The sequence below is a fragment of the Ischnura elegans genome, chromosome 7 (assembly GCF_921293095.1).
Source record: "Ischnura elegans chromosome 7, ioIscEleg1.1, whole genome shotgun sequence".
NCBI classification, from domain to species: Eukaryota; Metazoa; Arthropoda; class Insecta; order Odonata; family Coenagrionidae; genus Ischnura; species Ischnura elegans.
Window position 1 is genome coordinate 96,874,787 of NC_060252.1, and position 19,167 is coordinate 96,893,953.

The following is a 19,167-nucleotide window of genomic DNA, read 5'->3' on the forward strand; positions in this document are numbered from 1 at the left end:
AGGATTAATCTTTAGGGCAAGGATATTTTCGGATGAAGGAAAGCTAAAGTAATCTATACCATGCCATTTCCTGTTTACTTTTGTGATACGTGAATGAAATTTATAGATAGTAGCCGTCTGTATTGTATTTCCGTTTCGCATTCGTCTCTTTTCGACAGAGGGTTTATCTCCACGAGCTCCAAAAATTAGCTCATGAACGGATTAATTTTTTGAAAGTTTCAATGACATATCTGTGACAATTCAACTGCAAAAAAGTGAGTGCGCGTATTCTTCAAGAGCCTCAGATGCTAAGTATGGTAGGATGAAGCCATATGTCAACGGTGGGCGAAAATGTGTTCAATCGCTCGTATTACCAAAATTTAATCCATAATGTGCGAGGAAAATGACGGTGATCAAGATGGAAATAGCCCAGAAGGGAAGATAAAAATCAGACGAATCGGATTAACACTTGCCGCTTACCATAATGACGTCAGTATACTGTAGACCTGTACCCCAGTTCTGACCATTTTCAATACTTTTGCGTTACTCATATTATTTAATACCGAGAATAGGTGCTAGGTATCCATTTTAAAAAATGAATTTTGCTTTTGTTATTTTATCATTTTCTTATTTACAGGATAGTGCCACATTGTTAAAAATGGCAAACTACGATTTATCAAAAGACGGATGGCGTAATATTATCCCCATGGCAAAAATTGATGTATTTCACGTGGCATAATATGGCGCCTATAGCCCGCGAAGTATTAGCGCGTACACATGACGAGCAACGACATTGAAATAACCTCAAAATCAAGTTGAAATGGCGCCTGCAATCTTCCAACGCCATCATGAAAACGTTTCTTTTTTCCACGCTAGATGCCGCTACCCTTCGAAGGGAAGCCTTGTGCTGCCATCTGTGAGAAACACGACGCACTACCTCTCTTTCGGGGACGCGCGCGTGGAGAGAAGCAAAATGCCGCGATCTCACGGTTGACTTGGCGACGCGGTCAGTCAAGTTAGCCCGGTGCTCAGTGGTGGGCGTTCCCACATCTGTTTATCTCCGAGAGGGAAGTGTTGTACGCCGCAATCCGACTTCTCCGAGAGGAACTCCGCCGGGATGGGAGGGTTCTCGCCTCGCCGTGGTCGCGGGAGCATCCTTGTGGCGTTCGTGATCTGTAGTTGCCTAGCTATTACCAAGGCCGAGGATGTGAATGAAGGTGTGTGTTGTTCCGGCTTTGTTTTTTTTCTCTTGCATAAATCTTCCCTACGCCATTGCGAAAGACGTGCGTCTTCTTCGACGCTCCTCATGCCCATTGAATGAGCAAAGTGTTTCTTTTTTACTCTTGGTATCAGTTCACCGAATCGATGAGTGATTTAGGTGATTTTTTCCTTTATTAAATTTGACAATCAGCCATTTTTATAATCCGGAACACATTCATCCACGCTTTTGATCTGTTTCAAAAACATCTTTTTGTATTTTAAAAAAGTGCCTTTTTTACTTTCGGTATCCACAATGACGTTCACCGAAATTATTTGTTATTTAGATATTTTTTCCTTTATTAAATCTGATAATTAGCCATTTTCGATACCCCGGTACAGATTTCTCCAATCTTTTTTATTTATTTCTTTAAAGAGCAATGATTGTTTGTGAATACGTAATAAGGAACAATAATTTTTTGTTTTATGTTCCTACGTATATTAAGTGGTGTTTAGTCGTGATACCCCAACCGGCAAGATGAACACAGTTGAATATTTATACTGTTACGCGTTAACTCCCCATTATCATTAACTGTTCATAATCATTAGAAAAAACTACCCACAAAGCCAGGACTTATATTACGAATTATTCTAGGCTCAGATTGTTTACAATTCGCCATGAGGCACAGTTTCCCACATGCGTAGCGTCACTTGCGAGTTTCCCGGACGATGTTGTTTACTGTTGTGGTTTTGGTTTTTCATAACATCCACAATCATAAGGATTTCTTTCACTACTGCTCAAGAATCCCTCTCGCATAAATTAGTACCCACCCATTAGTGGCACAGACATGGGGTACCTAACTATGTGATTTCTTCAACAAGTTCTTTCAACGGAGCCTTGCCCCTCTCTTAACAGTCCTCCCTTAATCATTCCAATCCCAAACAAAACGCACGTTTTTTAAGTCACAAGTCCTCAAAAAAGAACAAATCAAAAATACAATAAGTATATCAACATTAGCGCAACTTGTAGTAAAGCAATAAATTACACTTCCATCATAAATTTTTCTGGGTTGGCTGCCATTTCCAAAATTCGCCTGCATGTAAAATATAAAAAAAAATCACATCTGAGAAGATGATTCGCTTTAATTTTCATATTTGAGTTACGAGAAAATGCTGTTCAGGGTTATATTATTGTAAACTGAATATTTTGAGATCTTAGCATAAGTTATACGTGAGGAATACATCACCCAAATCGACCGAACAGGCGAGAGAGGTGATATACGTTCCCTTGATGGTTCCTTCGATGTACGTCTGCATGAGAACTTAAATTCACCATCAACCTAATATTAGTTCCTATTTGACTTTCCTTCAGCCAATCGTGCCTCAAGTAATTTCATGAGATAGAGATTTCAAAGCTGTATCCATGCACACGCAATCTCATTCCATGAAACAGAAGTACTAACTTCAATAGTGGCCATTGTATCCATCAGCATTCAGTGAAGGAATAAAGTCCTGCACCCAACATTGTCGAATTTACCGGCGATGGCTTGACTAATAAAGAGAACGAGAGCTTGAGCCGATTTTATGAGAAAAGCGATTAAATTCCTCGCATTCAACACTTACAAATGCTAGCATGACGAAATATGACCGTGGCTTCTCATTTACGTCAAAGAAAACTGACTACCATTTACCGTGCATCTCATTGTTATAAAACGGGAGGTTCATGAAATGTTCAGTAGAAGTAAGCCTGACTGTACGGTGTAAAATCAGAAATGACGAATATGTCTGCCAGACCAACTAGCGAATAATAGGCTGCTGCATCGTCTTCCGGTGCATACCTACTAAGTTACCTTCATTAATATTTCTGCTCTTAGACTATGAACTAGATATAATCTATTCACACATATTTTCGGTTGAAGGCATTACTATCTATCTATATGAAAGGACCTATTAGCGTTCTCTCACTAAAAGTTGGTGCAGTTTAATTACGAGACGTCATAAATTCGAAAGAAATACTATAAATCTTACAATGAAGTTCCCAAATAAAAGTTCTTGAAAATTATATTTCGTACCTGTGATTTTTATAGCTTCATATTTGTGTGACTTTTATATCTTTTGTTATTTAAATAAAGTATGGAAGTATTTTTTTTAAACTGAATTGCAGGAATTGTGCATGCATTGGTCGTTAATTATACCTTTTCAAAATTGGTTATTTTCATCACCTCTGTAGTGAATTTCCGATTTATTCGATATTTTTCCATACACTTGTTCTCCAGTAGCAAATGCTAATTTATTTGAAAGATCAATAAATATTACATTGCTAAACTTAGTTTTTTTTCAAGTGTACATTTATTTTTCAATCAATAGCAACATTTTGTGGCTTGTTCCCATTTGGGAAAATGCTTGAAAACGCATTTTAAAAATTTTTCCAGGATTTTCTTTCATAATATCTCTTAATTAGTTGTAAAATAAAAAGGATATGCAAAAAATAAAAATAATCAGTTGGTATGTTAGTTTGGTCTTTCCATAACCTTGCAGTAGAGGGTGATATGCATGAAACAGAGCATGCTTGGTTCATGATAAATTTATCCGATACAAAAATTCCGATTATATCTCAGTAGTTATGTTCCGAACAGGTCTCCATAGAAATACAACAACTATATATGCAAAGTTTTAAATGATCTTTACTCGTTTTTTAAACTGTATCCCAATACTCTTCTTTTGACACTCGAAAAGTTCCCGTAAGTGTGTCAAATAGTTTGAAACGAGAAGTTCATATCTATCTTGAAAATTCATGGAAAGACATCATGCTTCATCAATTCAACTATTCAGTATGATACAAAAAAATCGTTAAAATTTATATCCTTTACTTAGTAATAGCCACGGTAAAAATACTCATTATTCAATCGATAATAAAATTCAATAGCTGTTTTTTTGACAAAATGAAGCATGAGAAATAAAGAGGCAGAAGGCATTAAAAATGGAATAGGAAAAATACTCGGAGAATTTTTTTTCTGTAAACAGGGAGGGCCTCTTCTGATCCGAAATCTCATTCAAATGATTTACGTTTCGCATAACTCATGGATACAAGTATTATTTTCGTCAATTTCTGGAGAGAAAAAACGTCAGACACCGTTTAAGCTGAGCAATGCGTTGCATGAAAAATAAATTTTAAATTAAAATCAACCTTATTAAACCGAAGAAAACGCCGAATTTTCTTTCTTGCAACTTTACTGTCCCTAAGAAAGTTTAAAGAATAAATTCATGCGGAGAAGGAGACGCGTAACTTTTTAGGACCAAAAAATGTGCCTACGATGTAGATATAAAATTGGTTATACAAAGTTGACTATTGATAGTTATCTATGCTTACTTTTTACAGTTCTCATTCTCACTTACACCTAGATTCAATGCGGAGTTTGGTTTGAGTAGGTGAGGGTAGAGCTCACCTCGAACTATGTCGCAGGCAGGGCTGTGCAGTATTTCAAACGAAAGTATTTTAAATCACGTATTTGAAATGCATTTGTAATTTGTGTTTGGTATTTCAAATACATGACCTGAATGTATTTTGTATTTCAAATGCAGATTTTTGGTATTTTTCCATTATAAAAAGTACTTTTGACGTAGCTCTGATAACACTTCTATAACATCACGGTCCGTAGATAGCTTCATTTTAGTTAGAATCTTATTCTTCATGTTTGCAACTATCCACAACGTGCCAAGGCAGCTCATATTGTTTTTAACACTTCCTAGTCTCCGTACAAACGTATTTCGTATTTTAAGAGGTACATATTTAAAAAATATTTTTGAAATGCCCAAAAGTATTTTGCATTTTCAAAAACATTTGAAGCTGTATAATTTATTTCATGTACTCCTAAAAAGTAATAGTATTACTTTTTTAGTATTTAAGTATTAAGTATCCTCACTACTGAAGTATTTTGTATGTTTCCCAGCCCTGGTCACAGGCGAGTGAATTTCGCACATTCGGTCTAGTGGGACCATTTCCTTATCATTGGCCACCTCGCTCTCATGGGATTCTGTTTGTCTATGGATATCTGTAGGCATCACCCGGGATTTGAATCCAGAAACTACCTACTTGGCTACCACGTTCTCCTACTTTTTCCGGTAGGGTTTCGAAAGAAAAACATTAGAATGACTCCGCTAGCCCACTAAGGTAAAAAATCTAGGTTCTGTCTCGTTTCGACTAATTTAAATAAGACAAAAAAGATTATACAGCTACACATTACACATGTTATTCTAATTTTTGAAGTAAATTTGGTATTCGTGCAAGTGTTTTTCTCCCGGCATGAATGCAACAGTAAAAAAACATAAAACTCAATAAGGTATTACGAAACTTGAAGGATATCTATCAAATATGACCGGACTTGATTCATCTGTTCATTAAAACTGATACAGCGAGCACCAATCAGCGATTTACACGTACACAGCCAACCCCTCGTAACTGTCGCTTGGGATGCCCTCAAAACGTGCCTAGGATAAACCCATTCGTATTTTTTTTACCTAGGCCATTCGGGAGGAGGAATTCATCAATGCAAAAAAAATACAGCACAACTCTCGAAGTGCCAGCAGAATATTAATGCGTCATATGCTATCAACAAGGCGTTCAACAGAATGAGTACTTACTCATTTCTATTCTCAATTCCAGATTTTAAGCGCATTATTCCTGGTATAACGAAATCCTTCCTACAATGTTCAATATTATATTTTAGAAGAAATTTATGAGTGCTCAATAAAAAGAGGGAATAGATTCATCGTAAATGGAGTCCGGAAATGATAATAAAAATTATTGAAGGGTGAAATTGCCCATCTAAACTTTTGGAAGAAAGAAAAGTTCTTAGAAAAATTGCCCAATTTATTTGAAGAGCTTAGTCATACAAAATAGAGTTCAAAAATACTTTCCGCAAAAACACACTGACAAGTAGAAAATTTAAAACCAAGTGATAGCGTATGTATCATGCCTTAAAAACAGCGTCTTAGACATACGTAAAAATAATTCAAATTACATATTCATAAATGAGCCTGACTGAACGGTGTAAAATCAGAAATGGCGAATATACCAGCAAGACAAGAATAGTGAATAATTCACTGCAATCTCTTCCGATACCTATCTACAAAACTTGCATTGATAAATACGCCTTGAAGTCTGGCCTAGATAGCTTCTAAGTGTCATCATCATTCTTAAACAGATAATGGTTAAACCGCGCATTATTTGAAAGACCGAGCTAAAAAAAACTTTTTGACCCACTTAGCACTCTTTAAAATGGAATATAAGAACTGAAAATATTTTTCAGAAATAATTCCAGAGAGGTTCCACACTAGTAGTTGTCTCAAATGTGAAAAAATATTCTAGACAGGTTTTTGAAACAACAGGACAAGGAAAAAAACGTCTGCAAACGAATTACTACGAAGATAACATTGCGTATTAAGGACTACAGCACATATACATAAAAGATTTCAACAATAAGAAACGACATCATAGATACAAGAATCTTAAAGCCTTTAATCTTAAAGGGGCGCTAGGTAAGCTTTGAAGTAATTGGGGTTAAATCATAGAATTACTTGATCTAAAGTTGAGCATGAAATATAGAATCTCGGTTCAATTAAATCCCTCAAAAATGGGTAACCGGAGTGTTAATAATGCATATTCATTATTTCGCATTCATCGCATATTATTATCATAATAATGAGATTCATTATTTCCTGTGATTAAGGCAACCCGGGAATCAAAATCAAAATCAAATCATGGGATAGCATTATCATTTTTATAGCCTCATGCACTCTCAAGTACTAACACTCTGAAACATGGGCGTACCCATGGCAACTGCCGCCCCTCCCCTTAGAAGCGAAAATAAATTTAGTTCAAAAGAAAATTTATGAACAAATTTTCCTTTTGAAGAAAAATTATATTAGTATAAGACATGGCACCAACATAAATATCATTATTTATTCAAGCAAATAATTATAATCACTAATGAATTGCTGTCATAATTTCCTTAAAATTTTGGTTTTATTAACCTTTTCTGTGCCAAAAAGTTACAACTTGAACGACCACGGCTAGTTTCCCCTAACCCCAGTTTTCATTGTGGGTACGCCCATGCTCTGTTGTGAGACTCAAACACACAACTTACTACCTATTAATCACCAATGTAACCACGGGCCAACATGATTTCTTTCAATGCCATTTCATTCTACCAGTGTAGCAAGCATTCATTGCAAAAAAAACCTTAACTCACACCCTCAATTGCAGCTCTTGTATAAAAAACTCAAACTAATGATTTAATTATCTAAAGTAAAGTCAATGCAATCCAAGTCCGAATTAATTTAAATTTCACAAATAGAATATCAAAGAATTTTTCGGTTGCTATAACTTGCGGCTACTAATGTAATTCAACCTCGGAAAACAAGTTTAAAAACCTCATAAAGAATTCTTTGGCATCGGGACAGCATTTAATTTGTGGTGATGTACTACATCACTTCCTTCATCCAATTATGGGTCATAATTCATCGCTCGGAAAAAAATTGAGACCAGCACAGTTCTGGCTTCAGCAATTTTTGTATAATAACAAGCTACCCGCGCACTCATAAATATATCAGGACATTCAAGCAAATTTCCTATAAAAAGCACCAAGTTCTTAACGTTATCATCGCACTATTATTGGTAAGGCACTACAATACGCATTATTGGGCATGACTTTGTCTATGGGTTGTTTGGTCCTTACGAGAGAGCCGTGGGATAATGAGTGGAGCTTTAACGGCGAACAATGTTGGTGAGGATTAGAATAGGGTAGATTCCTTCATCAAAGAAAATGAAAGGCATTGATTGCGATTCGTTACCCACCGTTACTGCATTCATAATATAGAAATTATTTGGTTTTAGAAATCCCAGTTTTGGCGAATGGAAATGGTCAATTTTAGCCGCATTTGAAAAAGGCCAGATAAATAAAAGATCGTAGCACTTTTCCACAAGATTTTTAATGCGTACAACGCGTTTCGGCTCACTGAGCCATCATCTGGTACAAGACAGTGCAAAACATTTGAAAATCTACTTTATACCCTTGAAAAAGGGGTTGGGGAGGATTTGACATCTTTGAAGGAGGGGGTGGGAACGGGCGTACAGAGTAGAGACAGTGGGAAAAGATACAAGTACGGGATGTGGAGAACCCACATTGGAAGGAGGACTCTAGTCATAACTGCAAAATAACGACACGTGGGGAAGAACCATAGAAAAACGGGAGGGGCGGGGTTGAGAAGAGTGAAAAAAGGGGGATTTAAGGTAAAAATAATACGTTTCCGTTAGTTGCTTTAATGACAACATAATACGTGTAAAATGATCGTATGAAACTTTAATAAAATAAAAGGTGTCAGAAGATAAAGGGAACATGGTTCTCTTTTTGTCATTCGAAAAGATTATTTTAGATGTTTTTTTTAGATTTCAGTGTAGTATCAAGAAAAAATTCACTAAATAGATAATAGAACCATAACAAATTGTTAAATTCTATTGGCTTTTAAATTCTAACTTTATATTGTATTTTTTTCTTACGATATTGCTATTTTTAAAATAAGTTTTATACTATAGAATAAAATAACTTTGTTTTATTCCACACTTTATTTTTAATAGCGCGACCCGGGTTTCAGCATCTAATGCTATCATCAGGTATCATCAACCTGATGATAGCATTAGATGCTGAAACCCGGGTCGTGCTATTTAAAATAAAGTGTGGAATAAAACAAAGTTATTTTATTTTATTCTATAATGGAGCAATTCCACAAAATAACGCCGGAGACCGTGTCTTATATTAACGGTTTTATACTGTTTTTACGAGCCAAAATGGCGTCAAACTCCATTTTCGGACATGAAATTTCCGATTATTTTCCGGGGAGGATCGCCGAACCCCTCGGTAAGGAGTACCACATCGTGAAGCCTACCTCAAAGCCCCCAATCACCCCAGACAGCCCCTGCTTACTCCTCTGGCCTTGTAAACCCAAGATTGTTTTGGCCGCAACCACGACTCGCCTCCACTCTTTCTCTGTTTTCCGTCTCATCTATTTCTACTCTACGTCTTCTTACATCCATCAGTACTTAGTCCCTCTGTTATAGTCCTAGGCTGTTTTCCAATTCTCAATTATTCACCCTTCGTGCACTTTTCGATCGTCAACTGACGAATGTGACGACAGCAAGGGTGGATCCAATCGGCCAGGGCGAAAGGGAACGAAGGGTAAGTGAACAAGGGAACGCGGATGCTCCCTCGTAAACGTGTCCTCGTAGGAAGAGGACGTGAAAATGGCGGCAATGGAAAACTCAGAAATCTTGAACTGGAGTTTTAAGTAATTTTGTGTTTATTATGTGAGCTATTTTACGTAATATTATATCGGCATTGTGAATTATTGCTCTTCACATGCAAAAATATAAGTATAAAGGTGAAATTGATTCTTAAATCAGCCACCTGATGTCCTAACTCTCCCCGCGCGTCACATTTCGTTACTGTCAATAGTTCGCATTATTTCCGTTCACACTTTATGGCGCCAGTAGAGCATTAGTAAGGGAGCAGGGTGCAAGGGAGAAAGTGAACAAGGGAATGAGTGCATACTACGTGGATTGGAAAACGACCCTAGTCTTCCTAAAGGTCTTCTTCTACCAATGCGTTCACCATTGAAAACCTGTTTTATCATGCTGGTGTTGTGCCTTCTCAATGTTTGGCCCAGCCATCTTAAAAGTCTGCTTTTTTACTGTCGCATTTATCCAGCTCACTATAAATCTCGCTCAGTTTGCAATTTTTTCTGATTTTCTAAACTCCTGGCTCATAAATATTGTTAAAAGAATATTAGGAAAGTGCGACGGCAAAGTGAGAGAAATTAGCTACTTTTCCCTCGTTAGACCAAATTTAGAATACGCTGCCAGCGTTTGGGACCCTCATGAAAAAGGCTTAATAACGGAGTTAGTACGCGTGCAAAGAAGAGCTCCCAGGAACGTGGAAGGTCGTTACGATAGTCTTGCTAGTGTAACTGACCTCTTAGATAAACTCGGATGGGAATCTCTGTCGGACCGTAGATTGAAAAATAGACTTAAACCTTTTAGATAAATTCAAGAGCAGTGTCTTTTCTCACGAAGTTAACGCCAACATACTACGGAAGATTAGATCATATAAATAAAATAAGAGAGATAGATTGTAGAACAGACATTCAGAATGTCTTTTTTTCCACGATCAATAAGACATTATAACGGCAGCGATAGAACTCATAAATAGATTGCATGACTTGTAGTGTAGCCTACTAACCTATGTAAAACATATTGCATGTTTCTTAATTTTATTATTATTTCTAACAGCATATGGTAGTACTTATTATTTGTTATTATGCGTGACGTTTTTTGGACCGTGTGGTGTGCATGTGGGAGTCCAATTGCATGCTGCATGCTGGTGATTGATCACCCCCTGCCAAACACCCTAGAGGTGTCTTGCAGGGTATTATGTAGATGTAGATGAAATAGGTCAAAATATTTTACTTAGTACTTTGTTTTCAAAGGCTATGAAATCTTTTTCTCGAAACTTTGCTAGTGATCAAACTTCGCAGCCGTAGAGTAATATGGTTTAAGATATAGTCCTAAAGATTTTGATTTTCTTACTGAGCAATTTGCAGCTCAGCAGCTTTTTTGGACCTTAGTAGTATCTACCCGCTTTTATAATTCAATGTAGAGTTAAAAAAGAGCGGATAAAAATATATAACCTGGAAGGATATTAAAATATGTTCTTAAGCGAAATCATACGAGGAATAGTATTCATATTAATGCCTATTCCGCAGACGCCAACAGAGCAGGCAAGATGGTGATCAACTAACAAAGGGTAAATAACAGATTTGATCACATAAGGGTCAGATTAGCCTGCTGAGAGCATAGGCAGGTGAGTAGTAGAAGCATGTGGCAGATGAGAAAAAAAAAACAATAAGATAATATTTCACGAACGGGAAAAAAAAACTTGAAGATACGCGAGTTGACTGTGAGAAGTAGCATTTAAGGCATTTTTTTTTAATCCTGGAAAGTTCCAAAATCAAAGCTCATTTCAATCAGCAATACAATTACTACCTTCTAATGAGGAATTACGTGAAAAATTTAAAAATCTTCTAGAAAATAAAACTAAACATTCAATCCACTGATTAAATTAAAAGCCATCTACCGTTAGATAGTAGGTTTACTTGGTACATTTTGCTTAGCTCTACTATTATTATTTACTATATCTAGCTCCAATATTATTTTCTATGTCAAGCCTCACTAAAACGGGTTTGCCAAAGATAGAGATTTAAAGATAAAGTATTGTCGGAATGGTTTATTTTTCCATGAGTGAGATAGCAATTAAAGCGAGCACCACGTCTTTAATTACGGAGGAATTATTTTTAATGAAGTAAACCACATTGATATCATTTTCTTTTTTTGGTATTATCTTCGACAGACATATTTAATATTGAGGGATAAAACTTTCATTACTAATGGAGGATAATAAACTCAAACAGCAACCATTACATAGCAAAAAAAGTGGAAGGTTATAGCGTAATGAGATTCACGACCAGTTCAGCTTGACGCTTAGCATGGACTCCAGGCCTCTTCCCGTCTGATAAGTAAAGGGAGCAGCGAGGAGAAAAGGGATTATTGGATTTCTTTCGAGAAGAAACGAGCAGATGCGAGCCAGAGAAGAGGCGAATGGTATCACCGAGAGACCGAAATGAACTTGGCCGCCTGACCAGTGGCCATACTTTTTATTACCTCAATTTTTTTAACCCCTTCCAATTAATCGCCAGCATTAAGAGAGTGAGTGATCTCACCAGACGTTATAGCCCGAACCGGTTGCAAATGGAGCACAGAATGAAGTCAAAGCCATTCGATCACGTCAATGCATCACATCGCAACATTCCCAATCTCATGTACTGTAAAACTTCAAGCTCAACTTCCCACAAATCTCTGGAAAGCTGTCTACTAATCATAATGATGATGAAGACTTATATGAGCTTCATTTTTATTTATCAGTGTTTTCTTACTTTTGCGTGATACAGAAACAGTCGTGCGGCTTTAAAAAAAAGCAGCAGTAAACTGGATAGACGACTTTCTGAGCGATCGTAATCAAAAAGTAATTCTTGACGGAATTAGTTTTGATGTAGTTAAAGTGACATCAGGAGTCCCACAAGGAAGCGTAATCGGCCCCCTTTTATTCATTACGTACACAAATGACCAACGCTCTAGAATTAGCAGCAAAATATTTATAGTTATTTGCTGAACACGCTGTCATCTATCGCAACGTTAGTGATCTCTCTGATTCTATCTTCTATCATCGCATTAAAAAAACATTCATTTGTGGAACCAAGATTGGGGACTAGAATTTAATCTAAGCAAATCCATGGGGGTACATATCTTGCGAAAGCCGTCCAACTATCCCCATGGATATGTTTTGAATGATATTAACATATAGGTGACAATTGAAGTGAAGTATCTGGGAGTCCTATACGTTCGATCCTAACGTGGGGAACACATATAAGAAGTATTTGTGGCGGAGCCCTGAAGAGGCTAGAATTCAAGCGTGCTGTGGGAAGATTTTCGTATGAAAAAATAAAAAACAGTCATATTACAGTAGTACGGCATGGGAAGTAGTTTCCATAGCTTGTTTTTTTTTAAAAAACATGGTTAATATTTCCAAAAATATTTTTGTAGGTATAAGCCTCCTTGTAATAAAGTATATACGCCCTTACGATGAATAACTAACGCGAACACCGCATCGCAGCTTTGTTTACCATAACAATTTCATCTTAAGCAAGCTCAATAAACTTTTGTACAAAACTTTATTATGAGCAACAGGCATGAGGAGGAAGAACGAGATGTTTTCCCACATATCGAAAGAAACGGAGTTGATAAACCATCCATAAAGCTAGCTAGCAGCTGTGTAGGACTCCTCGATACGCCGGCAAAGGAGCCATTGGTTTAAAGCCGTGGGAAAACATCGCTCCTATGGGATTCTTATCGATTTCTCTGTTCGAACATCTGTTTTCAATACATATCTCACCAAAAACTGAAAGCTAAAGAGCCGATCGCGGACGGAGACGTTTCCTACAGCGACGAACACATGTTCCGGTTGCGTACGCAAACAATTGCTGTTGAAGTACTTATCGCCTACAAACGCGTGAGACGTAAACACAAAATATTGACACGGTATTTTTGACTCCCTTCACTATTCTTCTTGCCATTTATCAGCTGATATTAATACCTACCTGAAGATTAACTTGGGTTGAACTATACATAATAACTATTGTGGCATTTTTCGTTCGTGCGAAAGATAATTTTTAAGTAGTTTTTAATTTTAATAATACCTGAACTTACATCCTCATTTCACTTCTTTAAATCATGCATGCGGATGCATTTTTATTGAACAGGCTGAAATTTTAAACACTGTAAAAACTTTTAACAATAAGCAGAATGAAAGAGGGGATTTGCAGCAAGAACTATGCAAAAATATGTTGGTCCTTATAATACGTTAGATTCTGAGTTCTCAACGCATTCGGTAGTAGCAAATCCACCTATTCATCCTGGTTATTGTTAAAACTTTTTACAATAGAATAGTTTAAAATTCCAGCCTGTTCATTAAAATTCGTCAGCATACATTATTTTTGAAGAAGTAAAGCAAGGATTTAGGTTAAGATGATATTAAAATTAAAAACTACTTGAAAATTATCTTTCGCACGAGCGAAAAAAGGCCACAATGGCGGCTATTTACGATAAATGAGGGGCCAAATGGGGCCCTTTGAAGGATACAACACATCGGGGGCCCAATAATCTATTATTATATCAATATGTTATCTATTTCGTGAATTTATTACCTGAAAATGCATTAAAATAAAAAGAAAACCTCTTGAAGAACCTTTTTAAATTACCATTTCATTAAATGAATGGGTCATCTTTTATCTTCTGGCACCTTTATTTTATATAATCTTTTTATATCAAGTATGTTGTAAATAAAACAACTTATGATATGAAGTTGATGGTAGGCGAACTAACTTGAACGGTAGGCGGACTAACTTGAATGGTAGGCGAACTAATCATGGAAGTTATGCATGCTAAAACAAAATAAAAGGCACTTTGTACTTAACACACTTATTGGCATTTGCGCATGTGAATGACATTGAGCAACTAATGATAACTTAGAATTTTATAGCTGCAAAAAAAACTTAGCTTCAAGTAATGAGTCTATTTTTTAATACACCATTCATATACGTGATAAACGTGAATGTCTTAGCTCGGGGCCCTCGGCCGACCTGGCCAGATCGCCCCTTATTTCAATCCTGCCACATGAACGGCGATGAAATTCACAGTAGCCACTTGGCATGGGAAAAAATCCCATGGCAAGCAGTGGCGAAGCAAAGGGGGGATTTGGGGGATAAACCCCCCCCCCAGAGCTCAGAGAAATTTTTAAGTATAATCCATTTTACTTATTTGGATCAGTATCACTTATAGTATAGTGCTAGGATTTATCAAATATCCCTCAGAAATCCGTAAAACTCACCATTTTTTACCATTTTTTTATTTATTTTCTGGAGGAGAGCCCACGCAACTCCTGCTTACCCTGGCGGGTATGCTGAACCCCCACATCCCTAAGTATTAGTTGCGCTTAAAAACCCCCTAGCCTTGATTCCTAGCTGCGCCCCTGATGGCAAGTACCAGGATTCAGTGTTTATATTCACGCGTAAACAGCTGACTCAGAGAAGAAAGCGGACCGCCACTCTTACCGGGCTATTCCAAGAGGACAGAGGGGAGAAAAAGAGTGAAGAACGAGAAAAACATTTGGAAAATGATCGGAGCGGAGCGAAAATACTACTGCCTCCTCCTCCTATGTTTATTTCGGGCAAACTTCCAAGGAAACGAATGGACCATCGAGGACAACGCTCGCCGATTCGGACGGAAGCAACAAGCTCGGAGACGATTCTCGGAAGGGAGGCCACGAAACACTTTCATCGGAAAATACTACGACTGGTAGAGGATTGGTCATTCACCGATTTTAAACGCATCTTTCTCCGAAAACCCTCTCCGTAGGTCGGTACCTAAATCATCGATGAAGGAGTTTAACCTGAATGTCGAGATCATTTATCAGCCACTTTAATGAGAAGACATTTGGGGAACCTTTTACTCAGATTAAATAAGTAATGTCTTATGTTTAGCATAAACCTTAACAAAGTGCTTCCTTTACATGCTTTTCTGTTTATTTCGTTCCTAGAGTCTATTTCTATGATGAAAGTTATTTGTTTTTTGTACTAAAAATATTCTTGCATGTCCTTACATCATTTGAAAAATGCATGTAAAAACCTGTTGGTATCCTAAAAAGATGCCTTTTACCTAGCACGGCTGCTAAATTATGAATGTGTTTATAAATATTGTATTAATCTATTTATTTTTTAATGATCAAGGATAATTACTTTTGACGTGTTAAGTTGTCGGCACGAAAAACAAGGTAAAGTGATTTTCGCTTAAATTTCAAAATATGTAACTTTCCGCGTTATATTTTCAGTAAAATGCATTTGAAAATCCGAATTTTTATGCAGGTTACTAAGGCCATACTGACATAATCAAGAGGGAAATACTGATTAATGCTAGAATTCATTATGCGAATTGAGAAAAAACTCATATAATGTTCATTTTAACTTAGAAAACATCGTGAAAATAAAACTTAAGCAGAGTACTGGACTCTTCTTCAATTTCTAGCCAAAGAAACCTGTAATTCTATTCACAACACATGATAATGGCGCCACGGTCAACTCAAATACCCGTACCATACCTATGTTTATTTAAATATAAAAGGAATGAATCATCCGCATCCTTCGTACACTTATTTTTCTTTAACTTCGATGTCATAACGATAGAATAGCATTTTTTAAACAATAAAAGCGATAAGTATTTATTGCTATGAATGGCACAACTACGAATATATTAAGTTTGTAGCCTGTCATCCAGTCTGCATTTTGCGCAGTCACACATTAGGGGTGCGTTCCGAATCACGCATCATGTGCATCGATGCGCATCAGGCCGTTCCGAATCAAGCATTGATGCGCATTGATGCGGCCCTGCATCGAGCATATTTCGAGGTTTCGGAAGCATCAATTCGCATCGGTTCGCATCAGAAATTCTTGATGCAGTTGATGCGAAGGCGAAAATGGGCGCAACCTTTAAAATTGTGACTGTGTGTTTGGTGTTTGCATAGAGTGTTTACACGACTCTATTGTGCTTCTACGATCAGAGGAAATAGTTGAAGGAGTCATAGTTATTAGTTTTTGAAATAATAAGTCCATATAAAATGGAAAATGGGGAAATCTATATCCGATTCGTTGAAGTGTGAGTGTATGTAACTTGTTTACAACCGTTATTAATTTCATTGGTGGTAAAAATGCAAAATACGATCTATAATTTCACACATTGAAATGCAGGCGTGGTATTTTTAACCGTAATTTTGCTTCTGTACACTAACTTGTGGAAATTTTCGACACTTTAACGTTATATTGTGAAAAGATAAGTTCAAAAGCTACATCAGGGAGTGTTTAAAGCACAGAGACTGTGGTTTATAGTATAATAGTATCTTCAAAATAACAATATAAGACTTTGTTCGTCGGAATATTAGAATTGCTTACGCTTTGCATCATCTCACTGGTCTGTCATTTGAAGGCATATATGTTGCAAATTATTGCTATTTTGCCAAACGTTTATTAGCTATATAATATGCGAAACTATACATTCATTGCAAGTGAATTTGCTCGGTAGGTACAAAAATTATTTTCCCCTGCTGAAGAGCTCTTTAGATCTAGATTTGTTCACGTTATGGTACCACAAGTAAAGGGACATTCAGGGTAGTGATGCCGTGATAAATAACATCATCAATTAATTTATTTATGCAAGGATCATGGATGTGTGCTTGATTTACAGTGATGTGTGCTTGATTTACAGTGATGTGTGCTTGAAGAACCCCATCGAGTTGATTGAGTATTCTGTGCAATTAATTTTTTCATAGCGTGTGATTTGGTAAGCCCGGTTAAATACGTATTGCAGTAGTGCAGTTAGGTTATAAATTGGCTCCAAATACTCTTTAATCGACGCATTGATGACGCGGCCAACTTATTTTCAGTGTCCTCCTAATTATGCTATCCAACTAAAGGCACACTTCTATCAATGTTATCAAAAGTAATGGGTTTCCAAAATGGTTCTCAGTTGAACTTGGGTATTTGTCTTAAGATACTGCATCATCAAACATTGAAAAGTAAACAAAAACATTGAAAATCAGAAATCACCATAACTATAGTGATTTCCGGTTTTCAATGTTTACGTTCAATTTTCAGTCATATTTACACCGTATAAAATTTTGTAAGTTCAGAAGGAAATGCTAAATTCTATTTGATGAATGTCACTCTAAGTAAATGGACAATGCCCAACTATCCAATCCACAAAATGTACTTAATCTTATTGTGATTTAGGCTTTTTTATGGACTTGGAACAGTAAAATATGTACCTATGTTGAAAAATGAGACATTGACCTATACTCCAAGAACTATTTTAACATGTTGTAGCTATTTATTTCTTAACTTTGCAACTATAGGTTAGAAGCACAACAACCTCCCTTCAACTAGTTGCTTCCATCAGCTACAAAATCCGATTCATTAATGCAGTTCAAATTCTTACCATTGTTAAGCCCATTTGGAAGCACATTTGCTACCGTATTTTGTTGACATGTAATCAGCAATTATTTTTTCCTTTGGCAACAGAGTTTTTAACAAAATGATGTCTAACCTCTGTTCTTTGACCTTCCATCTCCACAATTTGCATTTTTTACTGCAGACTGGTCATCATTGCATACATGCACCACATCAGTACCAAGTTTTTTAATGCAGTTCCCTCCAACGATTTCTTTTATAATTCTGGAGAGTACAATACCATTTTTTGCTCCAGCTGCCTAACTTACATACTCGCCTTCTATTGTATACATAGCCACTGCACAGCACTGCTTTTTGTTTTCCCAAGCTACTGCTCCATTATCTAACTTGTCATGTATCCAGTACAGGATACTCAATCTATTTTGTCAATGGCAAAGTCAGCATTTGTGTATCCCTCCAGAAACGTTCCTGACTAAGAATAAGAAATAAGATAATTTATAGTTCCCATCAAATATCTTAATATACTCTTTGCATATGCCCAGTATTGCATTGTAAAATCATCAATAAACCTTCTTAACTTTGACACTGCAAAGACGAGATCTGGCCTTGTACAAATCATTGCATACATAAGACAACCAATCAAAACTAGAAATGGAACATCAGGAAAAGTTTTTGGGTCACTGCAGGAGCTATACATTCAAACCTGCTTCTATGAGACAAAGGTTGATTGCAGGTTAAGTTAGTAGATGACAAGGAGATTATGTGATCTGGTAATTTTCGAGCCACTCCATTTTTTAAAGAAAACGTCTCTTCTGTTTCTCCTCCCTCGCTTCCAAACACTGACTCATTTTCTTGATTACTCTCAAAACTAGTGTCTACATTAGTTGGAACTTTGTCATTACCCTCACAACTTGATTCAGGGATGGAGTCTTCATTACTTGATATTCTGATATTCCCCTCACTTCTTTGGTACCTTTTTAGCACTGCCATTCTCTCCACTGTCAGGTTGAGGCTAGTAACTAATTATCCCTTATCCCCCTAAGAGCCTAGGTAGAATAAAATAGTTACCAAGAGATATTTGGACAGGTTTGAGCTCCCTAAATATATTTACAAAGAATACTGCATCACATGCTTCGATGAATCCCTTGTTATGCCTGACCCATATATATTCACCCCCATAATCTGTATGCAGGCATTTCATATTGTTCCCTGTCTCATTCTCCATGCTTGCCTTAAAAATTGTATAGCATTGTAGGACTAAATGAGACTCCTTACTTTAAATAAAGAAAACAAAAACCTTTCTTGTGCAGT

The 19,167-nt window shown here is 36.6% G+C and overlaps 1 protein-coding gene across 5 annotated transcripts in view; it reads left to right on the plus strand.

The window, feature by feature from the left end:
* The first annotated feature begins 975 nt into the window (after positions 1-975).
* Positions 976-19,167, plus strand: part of LOC124162915 (vascular endothelial growth factor receptor 1) — a 261,857-nt gene continuing 243,665 nt past the window's right edge. For 3 of the 5 annotated variants that reach the window (XM_046539647.1, XM_046539648.1, XM_046539649.1), the window contains exon 1: positions 976-1,196. In XM_046539647.1, coding sequence (XP_046395603.1) covers positions 1,097-1,196 — 100 coding nt within the window. In that variant the 5' untranslated portion in view covers positions 976-1,096. The remainder of the gene's footprint in view (positions 1,197-19,167) is intronic. The other 2 variants (XM_046539645.1, XM_046539650.1) reach the window with 1 other exon arrangement.